The sequence below is a fragment of the Larus michahellis genome, chromosome 2, assembly GCF_964199755.1.
Source record: "Larus michahellis chromosome 2, bLarMic1.1, whole genome shotgun sequence".
Classification (NCBI taxonomy): Eukaryota; Metazoa; Chordata; class Aves; order Charadriiformes; family Laridae; genus Larus; species Larus michahellis.
The window spans coordinates 61,784,447-61,800,451 of NC_133897.1; the positions used below are offsets into that span (position 1 = coordinate 61,784,447).

Here is a 16,005-nt window from a genome sequence, read left to right on the forward strand (position 1 = left end):
AAATAAAAAAAAAAAAAAAAATCTTTAATTAAACTATTCAAGCCCTGTGTGTACACGTCACATGCTTCTTACCTCCAGAATTGTTTGCTCCCTCCTTGATGGGCATTGCTGTATTGCACAATTTTGAGTTCCCTACCAAAATTAGCTTGAGACCCAAGAAAGTCAGTGGAGGAAAAAGCCAGAAATTTGGTTGAAATACCCACTGGAGCTGCCAGCCTCTCTTCACTGACTAGGCAGCCTACAAGAACTAGCGCTGTGTGTTACAAGTCTGCCTTTGGTAATACCTTCTAGAGCCAGCACAAGGACCCACACCAGAGTTCATCCAGTTATAGAAAGCGTACCCTACTAAGGCCTAGACAAGCTTATAGCTCAGGATGTTGGTACTGAAGTGTAGCAGATGTGCAGAATGCGCAATACAAGATTCAGTGACAACAATAATTTAAAAAAAAAAAAAAATCCAAAAAAGGCTTTCACTACCCTGTTGCCTTTTTTTTTTTTTTTTTTTTTTTTTTATTCTGGCTGACCTGTAATCTCATTACGGAATGAGAGAGTAACATTGTTTGAAAGAAGTTGAAGCATAAAAATGTCTTTGAGTCACTTTGCATTGCGTTAAGTAAATTGTCTCTTTGGTAGTTTAGTAAATAGAAGGTGATAGTGAAACCTGAAGAGCACTCTATTTGCTACTAAGCAGTACTATAGTGAATAATGTAGGAATAATTAAAAATTAAACGCCTTGATATTTAAGCAGTTCTGGATGCCTCAGTACTCCTTCAAAGATGCTTACTTTTAACAGCACGCCTCTCAATCTTTCCTGCAGTTACGGCACATAATGTGTGCAAATTATATATGTATGCATGTGTATATATAGAGAGGTACATATTTACATATTAAAGTGAAAGGGACCAGGAAATGGCATGCATTTGAGAAACCTAGAGAGAGAGAAGTATGCAGTTTGCAATTGGGGAAGAAATAGTAATTAAGCAGAAAATGGGCTGTGGAGGGAACAAACTCTTACCTCAGGAGACAATCTGCCCTACTTTATTTTCTCGCATTTTGAAATCCATGAATCTTTTACTTGCTTTATCACTTTTCCCAATTCCCTGCAGGCCAGAGCTGACAGCTAAGCCTCTGCTTTATCTTAAACTGTTCAAAGCATGTCAGAAAATGACTTACCCTGCTGAGCCTGAAAGTGGCTGCGTGATTGCAGGAACCCACCTACGGGTTACCCCCAGTCCAGGTGATCACCGTTGCTTGAGTGAAATCACAACGATAGTCCCAGAACAGCTGGCAGATTGTTATGATATATGGTCTTTTGCTGCCTCTATTTGAAGACCAGAAACTGAGCGGACTCTTTTTTTTTTTTTAATCTTCTTTAGAAGTAATTATTTATGTCTTGGGCCACTCAGATACCAGCACATAAAGATAGTTTTTAACCCTGTGTTAATAACAGCTGTTTTTGACAGGGTCAAGCGGTCGCACTGTTTGTAACTGTCTTGACTGTTTATTCTGTGGGCTCTCTGTACTGCCTTTGAATACGGCCTGTACAAATCCTTTCTATTTTTATTCCATTGCACTTCTAGAGAATTAGCTTTAAAATACACTGTTGTCATTACACTTCAGCATGATAAAATGCAGGGAGAAGGTGAGCATGGCTGCACTCATGTCTCTAAAAATAGGACTCTACTGGAATTTTTACAGTAATTTCATTTTAGTAGGCTTTAGCTTGTGCTGAAAATTGATATACCTCAAGCAGTTCTGTATGATAAAGTGAAATAAAGCAAGATAGGAATTGCACGCTGTTTATGCTCAGCCTGTATCATGAAATGATACGCTTGCGTGCTGCTTTTTATCTTCAAAGTTTTACTATCTGTATTACCATCTCTGAGAAGTGACATGTAAGTAACTGGTACATCACATTCTTAGTTTGAAATTCTTCTGACTGATGACACCTCAACCTGCATTTTGCAGTTCTCAGGAGGAAGCCATAACATCATTCCTCACTGGTGTTAGCTCTTGTGAGACGACTGTTTCTTTTTGTATATCTGAGGAGAAAGAAAACACTAATGCTAGGCACAGAGTATCTTTTTGATTTTACACTGGTGAGAATGTTTGCAAGGAAGGTGTTGTTGATGTCCTGTTAACTAGCAATGATCAGGTATGAAGGTAAAAGAGGACTTGTGAATCTGTGAAGGTCTGCAGAACGCACCCAGAGTGAATCTTTCCGTTCCCCCCACTATACTGAGATCACAGAAGATGGAAATGTATACTGCCATCAGTTACACACATCAGAAACTTCCTTCTTACTTTTGTAGGGTGAAACATTTCCCAAAGGCTCTCCAAAATCAGCAGGGAGTTTCTGGATGTCATTTTGGATCTTTACTTACCGTATTGGCTGAATTCAAGCCTTCAGCCCTAGTCCTGTTTCTCAGTAAGCGTTCTCTACAACAATGCCAGTGGTTTTATTTTTTTAAAAATTTGACTGTGTTGTTGGCACATATGGACTCACTATGCAGTGTAAACAAGGGCAGTGCTCTCCTCTTCAACTTACACTAGCAGATCATGCAACACTAGAGGTGTACTGGCTTGAAATGTATACCTTCTATTAAGAGAAAATGTCAGTTATATTGTCTATGTAAACTATTTCAGGTGCATAGGAATTTAATGAAATTGTGTTACTTGTTGTAATGTCTTTCTTTCCTCTTATTATACCCAATCTTGGCCAATTTATGTGCCAGCTGATTTCTGAAATTTTGGAATTTATGAGTCCTGGGAATCCTTAATGTGAGGCTGGTAGTAAGTAGAGTAAATATGGAGAATGAGACTGCTAAGATACTAGGTAAACAGGCCTTATTGCCTCCTTTCTAAACAAAAATGGCATTCCATTGCAGAATTTGCCATCTGAAGACAAGTTTCAGACATCAGAGATGCGGTGAGAAACTTGGACAGGATTGTCTTAGATAGGGAGGTTGCGTGCAAGCCACTGTTGAATTATTTAGATCAGTTAACTAACTTTATCACATATTGTAAAATCGTTAAAAAAACCCAGAAGGGCAATTGGGTCATTTATGTGTCCTCCATCAAAGCACTGTTCATAGAAGCGAACTCAGCACCTTCTGAGAGGTCTGCTGCAGGATAGCATCAAGAATATTTTGGATGATTTCATAAAAATATGGTATAGTCACTAGTAGTGTAGATATGGGAAGATGAGTAGATTTTCCAAGCGCAAACTGCACAATATGAAAACTTAGGGTACCCAGGCACACGTTTTAATTTAGTCACAGATTTTGTCTCAACTTTGAGAAGCAAACAGATTTTGCTTCTCAACAATAAAAAAAGGGACAATAATATCCCTACTTTACAAAGGCAGAGGAAAATAATTTGTCTTTCAGGCATCTCACAATCGAACAAGTGTTGAAGATGCTCTCCTTATTAAATGGACAGATCTGCCAATGGGCTGATGAAAGAACTGATGCTGAATGAAAGTGATAAGCTACAGATCATTGTAAGAGAAATTAACTTCAGCAGATGAGAAGTTCTGTATTGTGCATTATTCCTTGCCTGGACTTGTGGTAGCTGCTATATTTGTTTCACTGCAGTTGGGTTGTGGGAAGGGGTATCTGTGACATGGCTAGCGAGGCGGAATTTTTAAAGACAGTGCTGTTTCGTTGCGGGATTTTGTGCTTTGTTTTTAATTTTGCTGAACTGAAATGTAAAATAAAAATCTGTATTTTAAAGTACTCACTTATTTTTCTTTCTTCCTTACAGCTTGTGGCCAATGCAATCCTTTTTGTCAGTGTAAATTTGTATGGGGTCTTTGTGAGGATTTTGACAGAAAGGGCTCAGAGGAAGGCGTTCCTTCAGGCCAGGAACTGCATTGAGGACAGGCTGAGGCTGGAGGATGAAAATGAAAAACAGGTCAGTTTCTAAGCCTGATTTCTTTTTCTTTTTCTCTGTTTCTTCTGAGATGACTGTAGTTATGTGAACCACAGGTCAGGGCATTGCTGCTGAGTGCATGAGGCGGGGGGGGGGGGGGGGGGGGGGGGGGGGGTGTTTCTGTTGAGAAGGAAGGGTGCTGCCTCCCCCTACCTGCTTCAGCTCTTCCTTGCCAGTGCGTGCACGCTTCGCTCTTCATCTGCGGTGCGCGCAGAAGGTGCAGGCTGACCTGACCCCACGGCTACGGTCAGCTCCAGCACCAGAGGGGATGTATTTAGGCCTGAGACAAAGATGATATGCTATTGCACTCTTAAGATCCTGGGTTTTTTCCTGCATGGGTGTTTTTGGGTGGGTGTTAGATTTGCTGTAAATACTTCTGGCTGTGTGCGCTGTAACTTGTTTGCATTCATGACACCTATAAACAAAATTCTACATTTTGGGGAGAAGGGGCTGCACTGATATACATAAATAACCGTGATTAAAATCTATTCCGTTTCTCAAAAGCCACCTTAGTAGTTTGATGGTATATTTCACACAAGTTTTTCAATCAATCTTCCAAGCATATTTGGAAACAATGAGAAAAACCACTATATTGTGGAGCTTGCTGTTGTTACTCACAGGTCTGAATGTTGAACCTGAATGTTAAATCTATTCATCTGTAAGGTTTGGACGAGATTTTTCTTTCTGTCTAGGGGATAACAGAGGGCCATGCTGGAATACATAGATATAACTCTGTTGACTTCTGTGGAATGATGATAACTTATGCCAATAAAGGACTTCAGTCATATTCAAACCTTGCTCTACAAGATGTCAGGGTTCTCAAATCTTGTGTACCTTGTACACTTTTACTTCTCTTCATTTGCAGTTTCTCTACCAAGTCTATTCCTGTGTGTGAAATAACACAGGTCCTTAAGCACTTTCTGTTATGAATTGAGTGAATGTGTTTTTATGACCTGAACGTACTCTGCAATAAGTAGTCGTCTTCTTTGAACAACTGCATACTTTGCTGGCTGTGTGAAAAACGGTATTAGTATCAAAGTCTTTAGATTTGATTCTGGTCTTTTGTAATCCAAAGATGCAGATTTTCAAAGTCATAAATGTGCCATAAGTGAATTTCCATGGGATTTAGGCAACCCTGCCATTTGTGCCTTTGAAAACCTGCTTTTGGGATCCAACATGAAAATAATACTGATTTTTGGTTTTCTGTAGTGAGCTCATTGGCAATCTGTCTTATTTTATATTTTATCCATGCATATAGAAACACAAGAAACCAAAACCATTACACGTAAGTACCGTTATTGTTGATAGTATACCTAGAGAATCCTGCAAATGTTTTTTCCAATGCAGTGTACAGGTCAATGAAGAGAATATACTTTTCTCCCACAGTTGTGAAATTAACTTTATGCATCACAGCGTGAAAATCAGTACAGGGGTGAAATATACTAATTAGCTGTCAAAAGTACCACCAAAATACTTTGTGTGGCTGCTGTCACACTACTTGAGAATACCTCTAAAACCAGGGCAAGAAGTAAGATATAATTACAGGCTACAAAATTATTCTGCAGTTGCTGTGGCATAACGTAGCCCAAGTTTCCAGCTGGCAACACTCAAACATGTTTGAGAGGAAAAGAGACATTGCTGACCTAGTTCAATTTTTTGTGATCGTTCCTGTATTTTTGTTCTCTGAAGTACGAACATTACATGTTAAAAAGGACTGGTTTTTTTCATCATCTTTCTTTTCTCATTCAAATGCTCTGACCTAAATACTGTATCCCTTTTGCATTGAGAATTGTAATCCAAAATGCTAAAACCTTTCCCTGGTATTTCTGTGCAAGTCTCTAATGGGAAAGGAAAGAACATGCTCTTGGCTTTTGAATGTACACAGCCTTCTGAACATACACAGTCTTGACGGTGTGAGACAGATACCACATGGGAAACTGTAAGTGAGATTTCTTCCTCTGTGTCCTACTTATAGTGATTCTCCTCATATGGGATGCATTTGTAGTAATAGTCCAATGTGATAATTTTGATAAATCCATTTTTATGAGCAAGAGCAAAGATCTCCTGTGTATGAGAGGAGGAGTTTGCAACTCCTGCAGGAGTTTGCAAGTAGGCTTTGAAAGTGTTACTGGGGAGAATGGGAGCAGAGAGACTCTATTTATTCCAAAATACAGTTTAATGTTTACCCTGTTATCTGTTCTCTGTGGTCACAACAAATACCTGGCCTCAATGGTGGCATCATCCATTTGTTATGTTGCTGAATGTTAGACTACAATTCTAGAGTAACACCAGATGCAAAGGCCAAGAAACAAATAAGTTTTAGAGCATGAGCGAATAATCATAATCATTCACTTGGGATAAGCTGCTTCTCTCATTGTCTGTAAATGTCAGCAGCAAGACCATCCTCTGCAGAGCAACCAGTTAAGAATAAATGTTGTGAGGTGGGTCCTGTTCCCTGTAACTGTGCTTGTTCTCGTGCTGTTCAACCAGAGGATCTGAGCACTTCCCCTTTACTCCCACTGCACGATCTCTCTGTGTCCACTTCATTAATTCCAGATTATCCTTTGCCCATACAGCAAGCAAGACATTGTCACCCTGCTCCCTGGAGGACTCCCAGTGGTAGATGTCCCTACTGATCCTGAGAGCAGCCTCCAGGCAGCGCTTCACCCCTTCCCAAGCGAGCGAGAAAGGAGCAAGCAGGGACGGGGAATAGGGGATGCGTTCAGAGTAGAGAAAGAAGTAATCTGCTGCTGCTTGAGGCTGCTTTACATCTAATTTAAAGGGGAAACCAGTAAGGAAGTTGTGGCTCACCATGTATTCATTCCCAGCATGGCAACTACTGAATTGGTGCCATGCTCCAAGGAAATGGTAGCATTGTAATTCTGAGGCCATCTCAATTTGAAGTGCAACTGGACCACTGTGTTTAATGGCCTGTAGCCTCCCATTTTCCATTTTTCTACTCTCTCTTTCAACATGTGTCTAGCTTTGTCCTCCCCAGTTTTGTGGGGGTGAATTTCATTCTAATTATGCACCATGTGAAACAGAACTTCCTTTTATTTGTCATAGATTTGTTGTCTGATGACTTAATTGGGTGCTCTCCAGCTCTTGTTTTGTGATAAATTATGAGTAATCATTCTACAGTAAACCTTTTCCACGCCACTCGTAACACTGTAGACTTCGCTCATAACCCTGCTCATCTCTCTTTCCAAGCTGAATAATTGTCTGTTTGGTCTCCTGATGTGTGGAAACTATTTCCCGTCCCAATCTTGCCAACTTTGCAATGAATCTTACTCATGTTTTTCCTTCCTCCCCCTGACAATAAGAATATTTTTATGCATATTCATGCATTGGATTTGGAGACAAAGCATATAATTTCCATCAGAGAAATGCACTTGCTGCAGCACAGGCTGATGTGAAAAGTGCCTGTTGTTTTCATATAAGGAAGGCTGGAAAAATGTTTTATCTTCATGCAAACTTCCAAAGCCCACAAAACCAGCTTAGGTATCTTCACTGGTTTTTAATTGTGTAAGTACATGCAACTATGTTGGCATATTTCAAGCAACTTGTTTAGATCTTTCCTTCCTTCCTAAATGTTACTTTTGTACTTGCTCGTAATTAGAACAGGATAGCGGGAAAACAACTGGAGCATAGAAAATTCTCCAAGAGTGGGGGATTGGCTATCTTAAAAGCCATTAGTGAACTCACGTTTAGTCTGTCAAACCACTGGAGAAATGTATTTAGTGGTGGCATCCATCTTTCATGAAATAGCTGTGTATTCCACTACAATGCATGAAATTTAAGTTTATTACAGGCTTTAACATAAGAACCTGAAGGAAGCACTAAGAACTACAGGGAATTAGGAAGCACCAGGCTGAGACACCCCCAGCTCTGTGGCTAGCTTCAGAGCCAGAAGCGTGGCACTCCAGACAGTCCAATTAGTTTGGCTGAGACGTAGGGTGGTTCCCTTTGCTAGTACAAAACCATGCTACTGCAGGAAGGCTGGTTCTGGAAGAAAGACTAGCACCTCTGCGTTGCTCGGCAGTGCTTCCATACACGTTCACCGGCTCATTTGAAGCTAGCTTAATTCTCTTTATGCAATGCGGAATTGTGCACACAAATGTCTGCATGTATACGTCTATGCATTCCAAGCGTCTGCTGCATTTTAGGGCAATCTCTTTAACATTGACTATAGTAACTGAGACATCACTGAGTCAGAGATTGGATTGCTAACTATTCACGGAGGATGAAACAGTGTCAGCAAAAGATACCATGAGTCTCCATGCAGAATACTTTGAACTGCTACTTAGGGCAGTTCAGATTTTTGGTTCAAATTCCCTGCTGGGTTCAGATTCCCCTTCAAAACAATGTAATGTAAATACTACACATTTTGGATACGTGTAGTGCTTCCTGTACCTTTGTGTAAAATGGTGACACCCGTAGCAACTCTCCGGTGGTTTTGTCCATTATGTTTAGTTTCAAGCATTTATGAAAAAAGGAAAAAAAACCCAAAATACAACATTATGTTTGAATAAAGCAAACCATGTTGGGCTTTCATTTTGGAAATGGATACCAGGTTGCTGGGTGCATCTTTTTTCATTGCAGTGCAGAAGAAAATATGAAATTTATCATTAAAACACAGGCCCTGTTTCCATAATCATTCATACCGGCTCTGTGCATCAGCAAATAGCCCTGCAGCAAAAATTTCATCTGGATCATGTGTGGGCACAAAAACATGTTCTTTTCAAATTATCTAGTGTGCAACAGGGAGGTGATCGTGATTTTACACAAATTGCAGGGCGAGAGATGATATCTGATCCTCTGCAGAAGCTAGACAGTGCAATCTTTGAAAAATGTAGGTGGACTAACTAATTTTAGCTGACAGGGTGAGCCTGTACCACTTTAGCGCTGTGTTCTGTGCTACAAGGAGGCTTAAAATTGAATTTATTGTGTCATCGAGCCACAACCTTACACAGGAAAGTCCACCTTCAAAAATCTATTTGTTCTTTTCTAGGATCAGGGAAAAGAGAAACTAAGGAGCGTTTTAATTTCAGGCGCTCCGTTTGAACTGCTGGGCATCACTCCCACTCGTGCCGGCTGGCCAGCAATGCCTCTGAGCCAAATAGCAGCAGGAGAAAAGATGGGAACTTGTCCTGCTCTCTGCTCCGTTTGCTGCCTTTGGCTGCTTAGATACTTACACAGAGCTGAGATAAACCGTTGGCTACCTTCATCCCGCTGCGTGGCACCCCTGGTCTGTCTTCCACCTTTCTCAAGAAAAAGATGTTGCGAAGAAGCACATTTCTCTCTCCCACACAGCAATAATTGCCCAGAAGCTTTCCACTGACTAGCATCTGTTCATCCCCAGTCCTGCAATAGTCATGCACGTCTCTATCCTAAATACAGCAAATAATAAATCTGAGGGCTACTCAAAATGCAAACCTTCAGGTGGAGGGCTTCAGCTTCGACCTGAAGCCATCAGGAACTGCTCGTTACCCCTTGCAAGGCAGGGTGCAGCAAATAAATGAATGTGTTTTAATTTTACAGCTGTACTGCACCTCTTTTTTTTTATGCAGAATAAACATCTCATCTGAGTGTGGTTAGTGCCAGAAGCTGCAATGTTTTGCACACCATTGGGATTCTTCTTACTTAACCGTGGCCAAGTAAGAGTGAAATTTGTAATCTAACCTTTTGACCTATAGGCAGTAATCCTTAGCAGCACTAGACACATACAAGGGTAGTTCATCCCTTCTATGCTGAACACCTTGCTGAAGATGAGATGAGGTTTTTTCTCTGGGAGTGGTTACAGGGGGGCGTCTAAGCTGAGGGCTACACAGCTGTACGATAAGAGAGAGAGGTGCCTTGCAACTGGACTCAAGATGTCAAAGTGTAGAAACTAAGTAACGCACAAGAAAAACCATACAGTTGTAAATCATAAAAAGTACATACATTTTAATTGCATTGTAATTGTGTTACTCTACCCACATGCCTTTAATTTACAAAATGTAACATATGGTATTATATAAAAATCTATAAAAGCCTTTAAAAAGCCACGCTTATAACAACAGGCAAGACCAGTACTACGACAATTTGATTTAACTTTATTTCACCTCCTGAAAGCTTCCTGATGTTAGTAAGCGTGTTAATTAAATCGGTTATCAGCCATTTAATTTTTTGACACAAGGTGTGGACGTGGCAACTGCACAGATTTCTAAAGAATAAAACAGGGGATATGACCTTTGCTTTTTAGTATAAGTCTATGTAGTCACTCATACTCAATCTAACAGCGGCTTGTCTTGGACTGCTGTTTGTTGCCGTTTGTTTTTTCTCATAGATGTACGTATGACGTATGGCCATGCCACCTATGTTAAGCTCTTCATGTTGTAATGGATGCTGGCTTGCATTGAGGAGATTAGACAAACATTAACAGATAAGTTAAAAAATAGTTGTGTCATTCTAAAACCTGTTGATACTTTGTCTGGTAGGAGTTTTGAAATAAATATTGGGAAATTTCAAATGTGTTCTGCTTCCAACAACTGTCAAATTTGCTGGTGTTTTTTGACTCTGTGAATTTTTCGGTTTATTTTTGCTACTTGCTCCCTGTATTTTCCATTAGAGATAATGGAGGAGGAGGGACAAATAAGAGCACGCAAACCTGTCATTACATGATTAAAAATACATGGCCAAGCAGTTTTCAGCAGATAACATAGTGGATAACCGTTGCTAAAGCAAATTATCATAGGTAAGGACACTGGCTACAGTGCATCAGATCCTTAAGTTAAATAGTGAGACAAATACTTCAAAAGTACTTTCTTATGGCTGATGTCTAAATTTAGAGCAATATCCATGACAGCAGTGCTGTCTGGACACTCGTGCAATATTTTTATGTATTTCAGTAGGATGCAACAGTATAAAGTAATGCAATCTCAGGATTGATTCCTGATGTTCTTTTCTCGGCAGTAGGAATTCATGGGGAGCTTTAAAATGTCATTAGCAAAGTTCTCTTACGTGTATTTTTATTGCTATCCGCAGAATTGTCTTCACTTCTAGAAACGTCTTAACTGTAAAAAAAAGCTAGCTGGTGCTTTAACACAACTTTGACACACCTTTTCCTGTGCTACTCTTCAAACGCAAGGCAGTTCCACCGTAGATCAGCAGCTCTGCCACGCAGGTGGTTCACATTACAGCGGCTGGCCTAGCCACATGTACAGTTTGCCAAATGGTTCCTGCGTTGCTATGTTAATGCTTAAGACAGATTATCTCTGTGAACAGGATACTGAGCCGGGCACTTTGGTTTCATTCCCGTGTGCGACAGTATATGCTGTTTGCACACACATACTCTCATAGACATTTGCCTGTTCATTTTGGTCGACCTTCTGTGAAGGAAAAGAGCTAGACCGCATCCCATTAACTGGCAAAAAATATACATTCTACAGTAAATTTTTTTTTCAGGTTTGCCATTCTAGAGTGAACATCCATCTGTCACATAATTTAAATTCTTTCCAAGGTTTCTGTTCTGCATTACTTCTTCAATATAAACCGATTTCCTTTGGAGTTTAGCTTCCCTTCAGGCACATTTGATTAGGAATTTCCCAGTTTGACATGGTAATAATGAACTAAATCTGACTCACATATGTTATTTTAAGTGAGGGAGTACACTCTCTGCTTTCTCAGCATGTTCGTGGTTGGTCCTTGCTTTTCCTCTTGGGAAGGCAATGAAACTTCCTGCTGATGGGTTAGGCTCACTTCCCTGCTGTGCAAAGACAAAGCGCGAACAAGTAGCAAAGAACAAAGGCTTTTAGATTTTTCTAATCTAGATTAGGAAAATTCTAGAGTTTTCATTTCTAGTCTCCGGAGATCTTGGCATCTATGCCATTTTACCGGTTTACGCTGTGATTTGCTTTCATATTGCTATAGAAAAGGCATCTGTGGTTTTTGAAAAAGGAAATGCTAACTGCTTACCACTTAATAGGTCTTACTTAGCTTCTAAAATTATTGCTTTTGACTTGTGGTTCCTGGGTTTTTTTAAATCCTTAGTCTGCTTACACCCGCTACGGAGCTCGGTTTTTATCACTAGTGATCAAAAGTTTATCTTTGCTGAACAGTTCTTGCTTGTTCTTATTGCAGATTTTTGCCAGTGGTGGAACATGTAGCCACAGGGGGTACTGCCGCTCTAAATGTGTGCTGTGTCAGACAACAGCAATGTTGTGAAGCACCAGTACAGCTGTTGTGCAGCAGCGTGTCCTTACGTTCCTCTGATTCTTCCCCCTTTCTGGACCCTCAGCTGCAGAACATGTCTGCTCCAGCAGTGAGGAAAGAGGACTGGAAATCTCTGCAGCCTTTCTCTCCCCATACCCCTATGCTGGCCCCATTTCTCAGTAAGGTGCCAGAGCAGACCGCAGCAGGTTTGCCACCTACCTTTGTGGAGCTGGTGGAGATATCTGTGTTTTGGAGAAGGAGCGTGGTGAGGGAGGACGTCTTATCTTATGGGCAAAGGAAAAGCAGAGTGTGCCACAACCCCAGTACCATCTTGAGCTGTAACATGTAGCATGTTCTTTGAGAAGAATCCCACTAGCTGGGAACTGGAGGATTAGTGAGAGCAGAAGAGGGGAATGTGTCTACCTTGAAGGTTGAACTCCGTGACTTTCACTTCCTAGCCCAAGTATTCAGTGTTAAATTAGTGGAACAAACCATACATGGCTGTGGACCAGACAGAGGTGAACCTGTAACTGTAGAGGAAACTTAGTACAGCGTGGGTAAGCCAGTGAAGCTCTGTCTGCTCTTCCATTTACCCTGGAAGGGGTTAGCATCAGTGAAACTCATGTGGCTTGTGATGCCATCTTCCTATCATCTGTAGAAGAGATACAATGACAGAACTGTTGTCCCAGTCCTGTTCACGGTGGAACACCTGTTCATGGTGAAGCACCATCACTCTGTGTGGTGCTTCAGCTCCTAGCAAACCTGAGCTCACACGTGTCTCGGCCGCAGGCCTGCCTAGGAATTGTGTGAATACGTCTGTGTTCCCTCTGATCACAACTTTGGCAGATGATTGGTAATTTTTCTGATCATTTTTAATTCCCCTCTTCATCTGAGTCAGAAAAGCCTTTTTATAAAGAAATTAAATTTTTGGAAGTTGTGCTTGAAGTGTGCCTTCTTGTTTTTAACATATATACTCCACTCATAGGCATACTGCCAGAGCTACTATGAGGGGAAAATTTCACTGAAAGATGAAACCTGACCTTCCCGAGTCTGTAAGAGAAAGTGCAAAATTTTTTCTTTCCACATAGGAAGATTTAGAACAGTATGTTCAGTGTCTGCTCTGCGACAAAAAAAGTTTCATCTTCATTGATATTCCATCAAGAACCCACTTATTAAAATCCTACTGGAGCTTTACAGATAGAAACAAGGACAGTTATTAAACTAACATTTAATAAATAAGAAAAACTGAAAACTGCCATTTGACTTTTTTGGGGGTTTCCTAGCATATATTTTCAAGTATATCATATTACTATTTTCCCATACCCACTGACCTTCTCTAAATGTTTACATGGTTGGTAGAATGTCCTTGCTGACCCATATATCTTTTAAACAGAACGATGACCAAGACTAAAATAAGAAATTTGTGGTAAGAATATATGCTTTACCTCCTAACTCCACTTCCTCAAAAGAAGAACACTGAGATGGAGTATATTTTAAATGTGTGTTTTAAGGATATGATTCCGTAATTGCTGATCATTCTGTCACTGGTGGCTGCACCCAGGGAAGCTTTCAGACCTCTCTTTTCCTTCCCTGTGTTCACTGCAGAAAGGCAAAGAGGTTTGCCACCGCTTTGGTTTTGTCCCTGCCTTGTTGCCACTGCTTTGGTTTTTTCCCTGCCTTGTCTTGTTTTCCTCCATCTGTTTCTGCCTTCACCAAGCAGAAGAGAGACACAATGCGGTGTTCCATACCTAGTTTGAAGCGGTTGCTTTGAAGAGATAATCACTGCTGGAGAAGAGAAATACCTGCCCGTAGCAACGTACTGCAGAAGTGCTATTCCTTCTTCCCAGTCAAGCATAAGGAGAGTTTGAAGTTATTTGCTCTAGAGAATGGTCTGATTATGTCTGTATGGCTACTTGTCTGCACTATAGTGAGGCAAATAAAGATGCCTTAAATATAAAGGCACTGTTTGGTTGCATGGATTTAGCTTCATCTCACTCAGGTTTGTTTCCAGTAGGAAGACTTCCATTAACTGAAATTAATATAATCCTTTTCCTGTCAGGTTTTCTGTAACGGTTTTGTGAATGCATTGAATTTTGTCAGTTAGATTTCAGGCAGAGTGAATACTAAGGATATTGGGTGAAAGTAAAAAGATGAATGGTAGGCTGATGCTGCAGTCATTTATTCATTGCCAGTTTATATCTGGTGTCAGTGCCGTTAGCTTGCCTTTCTGAAGATTAATCCTTACTGATATATTTCTATAGCATTCTGATTTAATAGATATGAGGGCAACCAGGAAAACAGGCTATGCTTTTTATACTTCTGGTTTCCCTGTTTATCCTCTTTTTCTGCTTTTTCTGCTCTTGGTCCTGTTCAAACGAGATTTGTGGAGCTGTCTCAGGTTATCCTCCTAGCAACCTTCCGGTCCATTCTGGAATCACACTTGCCTTTTTAGGGTAGCGTCACAAAAATACTCCATAGTTATTCAGTGGTCAGTGGGTATCTGGGGCTCTTTTACGTGCAGAGATTTCCAACTTGTTTTAGCTCATGTGTTTTTGTTGATGGTACCTAAAAGGTGCAACACACTGCTGAGTTTTTCTCATTCTCATCATTTCTTGTATGCTGCCCTGTGAACTCTGTACCTTCGAGTAGTTTTATAGTCTCTTTATGCCCACTCTCCAGCCCGATGCTTCTGCTCTCCATGCTGCCCATTGCTCCCTCTGTTTTAGTCAAGACTTCACCATCCCTTAATTCTTTCACAAAGTCTTACCTTCTCCATTGTAACTAATAATATTCCATGTGGAACCTATCAATGCCTCATTAAACACTATGCTGGTGATATATTCTGCCTAATGTTAACCCTAGAAAGATGTCAGATTGGTCTGGTACAGGTCTATTCACCCTGAATCCATCTTGCAGTTCATACATAGTATCTTGATCATAGAATCACAGACTCATAGGGTGGTTAGAGTTGGAAGGGACCTTAAAGATCATCTAGTTCCAACCCCCTGTCATGACTAGGGACACCCTCCACTAGACCAGCTTACTCAGAGCTCCATCCAACCTGGCCTTGAACACTTCCAGGGATGGGGCATTCACAACTTCTCTGGACAACCTGGTCCAGTGTCTCACCATCCTCACAGTAAAGGTATCTTTTCTTCCTAATATCTAATCTAAATGTCCCCACTTTCAGTTTTAAAACCATTACCCTTTGTCCCATTGCTCCACTCCCTGATAAAGAGTCCCTCCCCATCTTTCCTGTACCTATAGGTACTTCTCCGATGAACGTCTAGGTACTGTACGGTCTCCCATGAGCCTTCTCCTCTCCAGGCTGAACAACCCCAACTGTCTCAGTGTGTCTTCATAGGAGAGGTGCTCCAGCCCTCTGATTATCTTTATGGCCATCCTCTGGACTCACTCCAATAGGTCCATGTCTTCCTTATGCTGGGGGCCCCAGAGTTAGATGAAATACTCCAGCTGGGGTCTCAGGAAGACTAGGAAAAATGTGAGCCCTCTCTGGAAGGAAATGGGAGACCTGGTCACCCAGGATATGGGCAAGGCTGGGCTACTCAAAGACTTTTTTGCCTCAGTCTTCACTGAAAATTGCTCTAGCCACACCACGTGAGTTGCAGAAGGCAAAGGCAGGGACTGGGAGAATGAAGAACCACCCATTATAGGAGAAGATCAAGTACGAGACCATCTGAGGAACCTGAAGGTGCACAAGTCTGTGGGACCTGATAAGATTCATCTAGGGGTCCTGAGGGAACTGGCAGATGAAGCTGCTAAGCCACTATCCATCATGTTTGAGAAGTTGTGGCAGTCCAGTGAAGTTCCTACTGACTGGAAAAGGGGAAACATACCCCCATTTTCAAAAAGGGAAAA

General features: G+C 41.0%; 1 protein-coding gene across 1 annotated transcript in view; it reads left to right on the forward strand.

Annotated features, from left to right (window-relative positions):
* ADCY1 (adenylate cyclase 1) overlaps positions 1-16,005 on the forward strand; it is a 157,364-nt gene that overhangs the window by 42,522 nt on the left and 98,837 nt on the right. Inside the window, exon 2 of the mRNA XM_074575654.1 lies at positions 3,766-3,915. Coding sequence (XP_074431755.1) covers positions 3,766-3,915 — 150 coding nt within the window. The remainder of the gene's footprint in view (positions 1-3,765; positions 3,916-16,005) is intronic.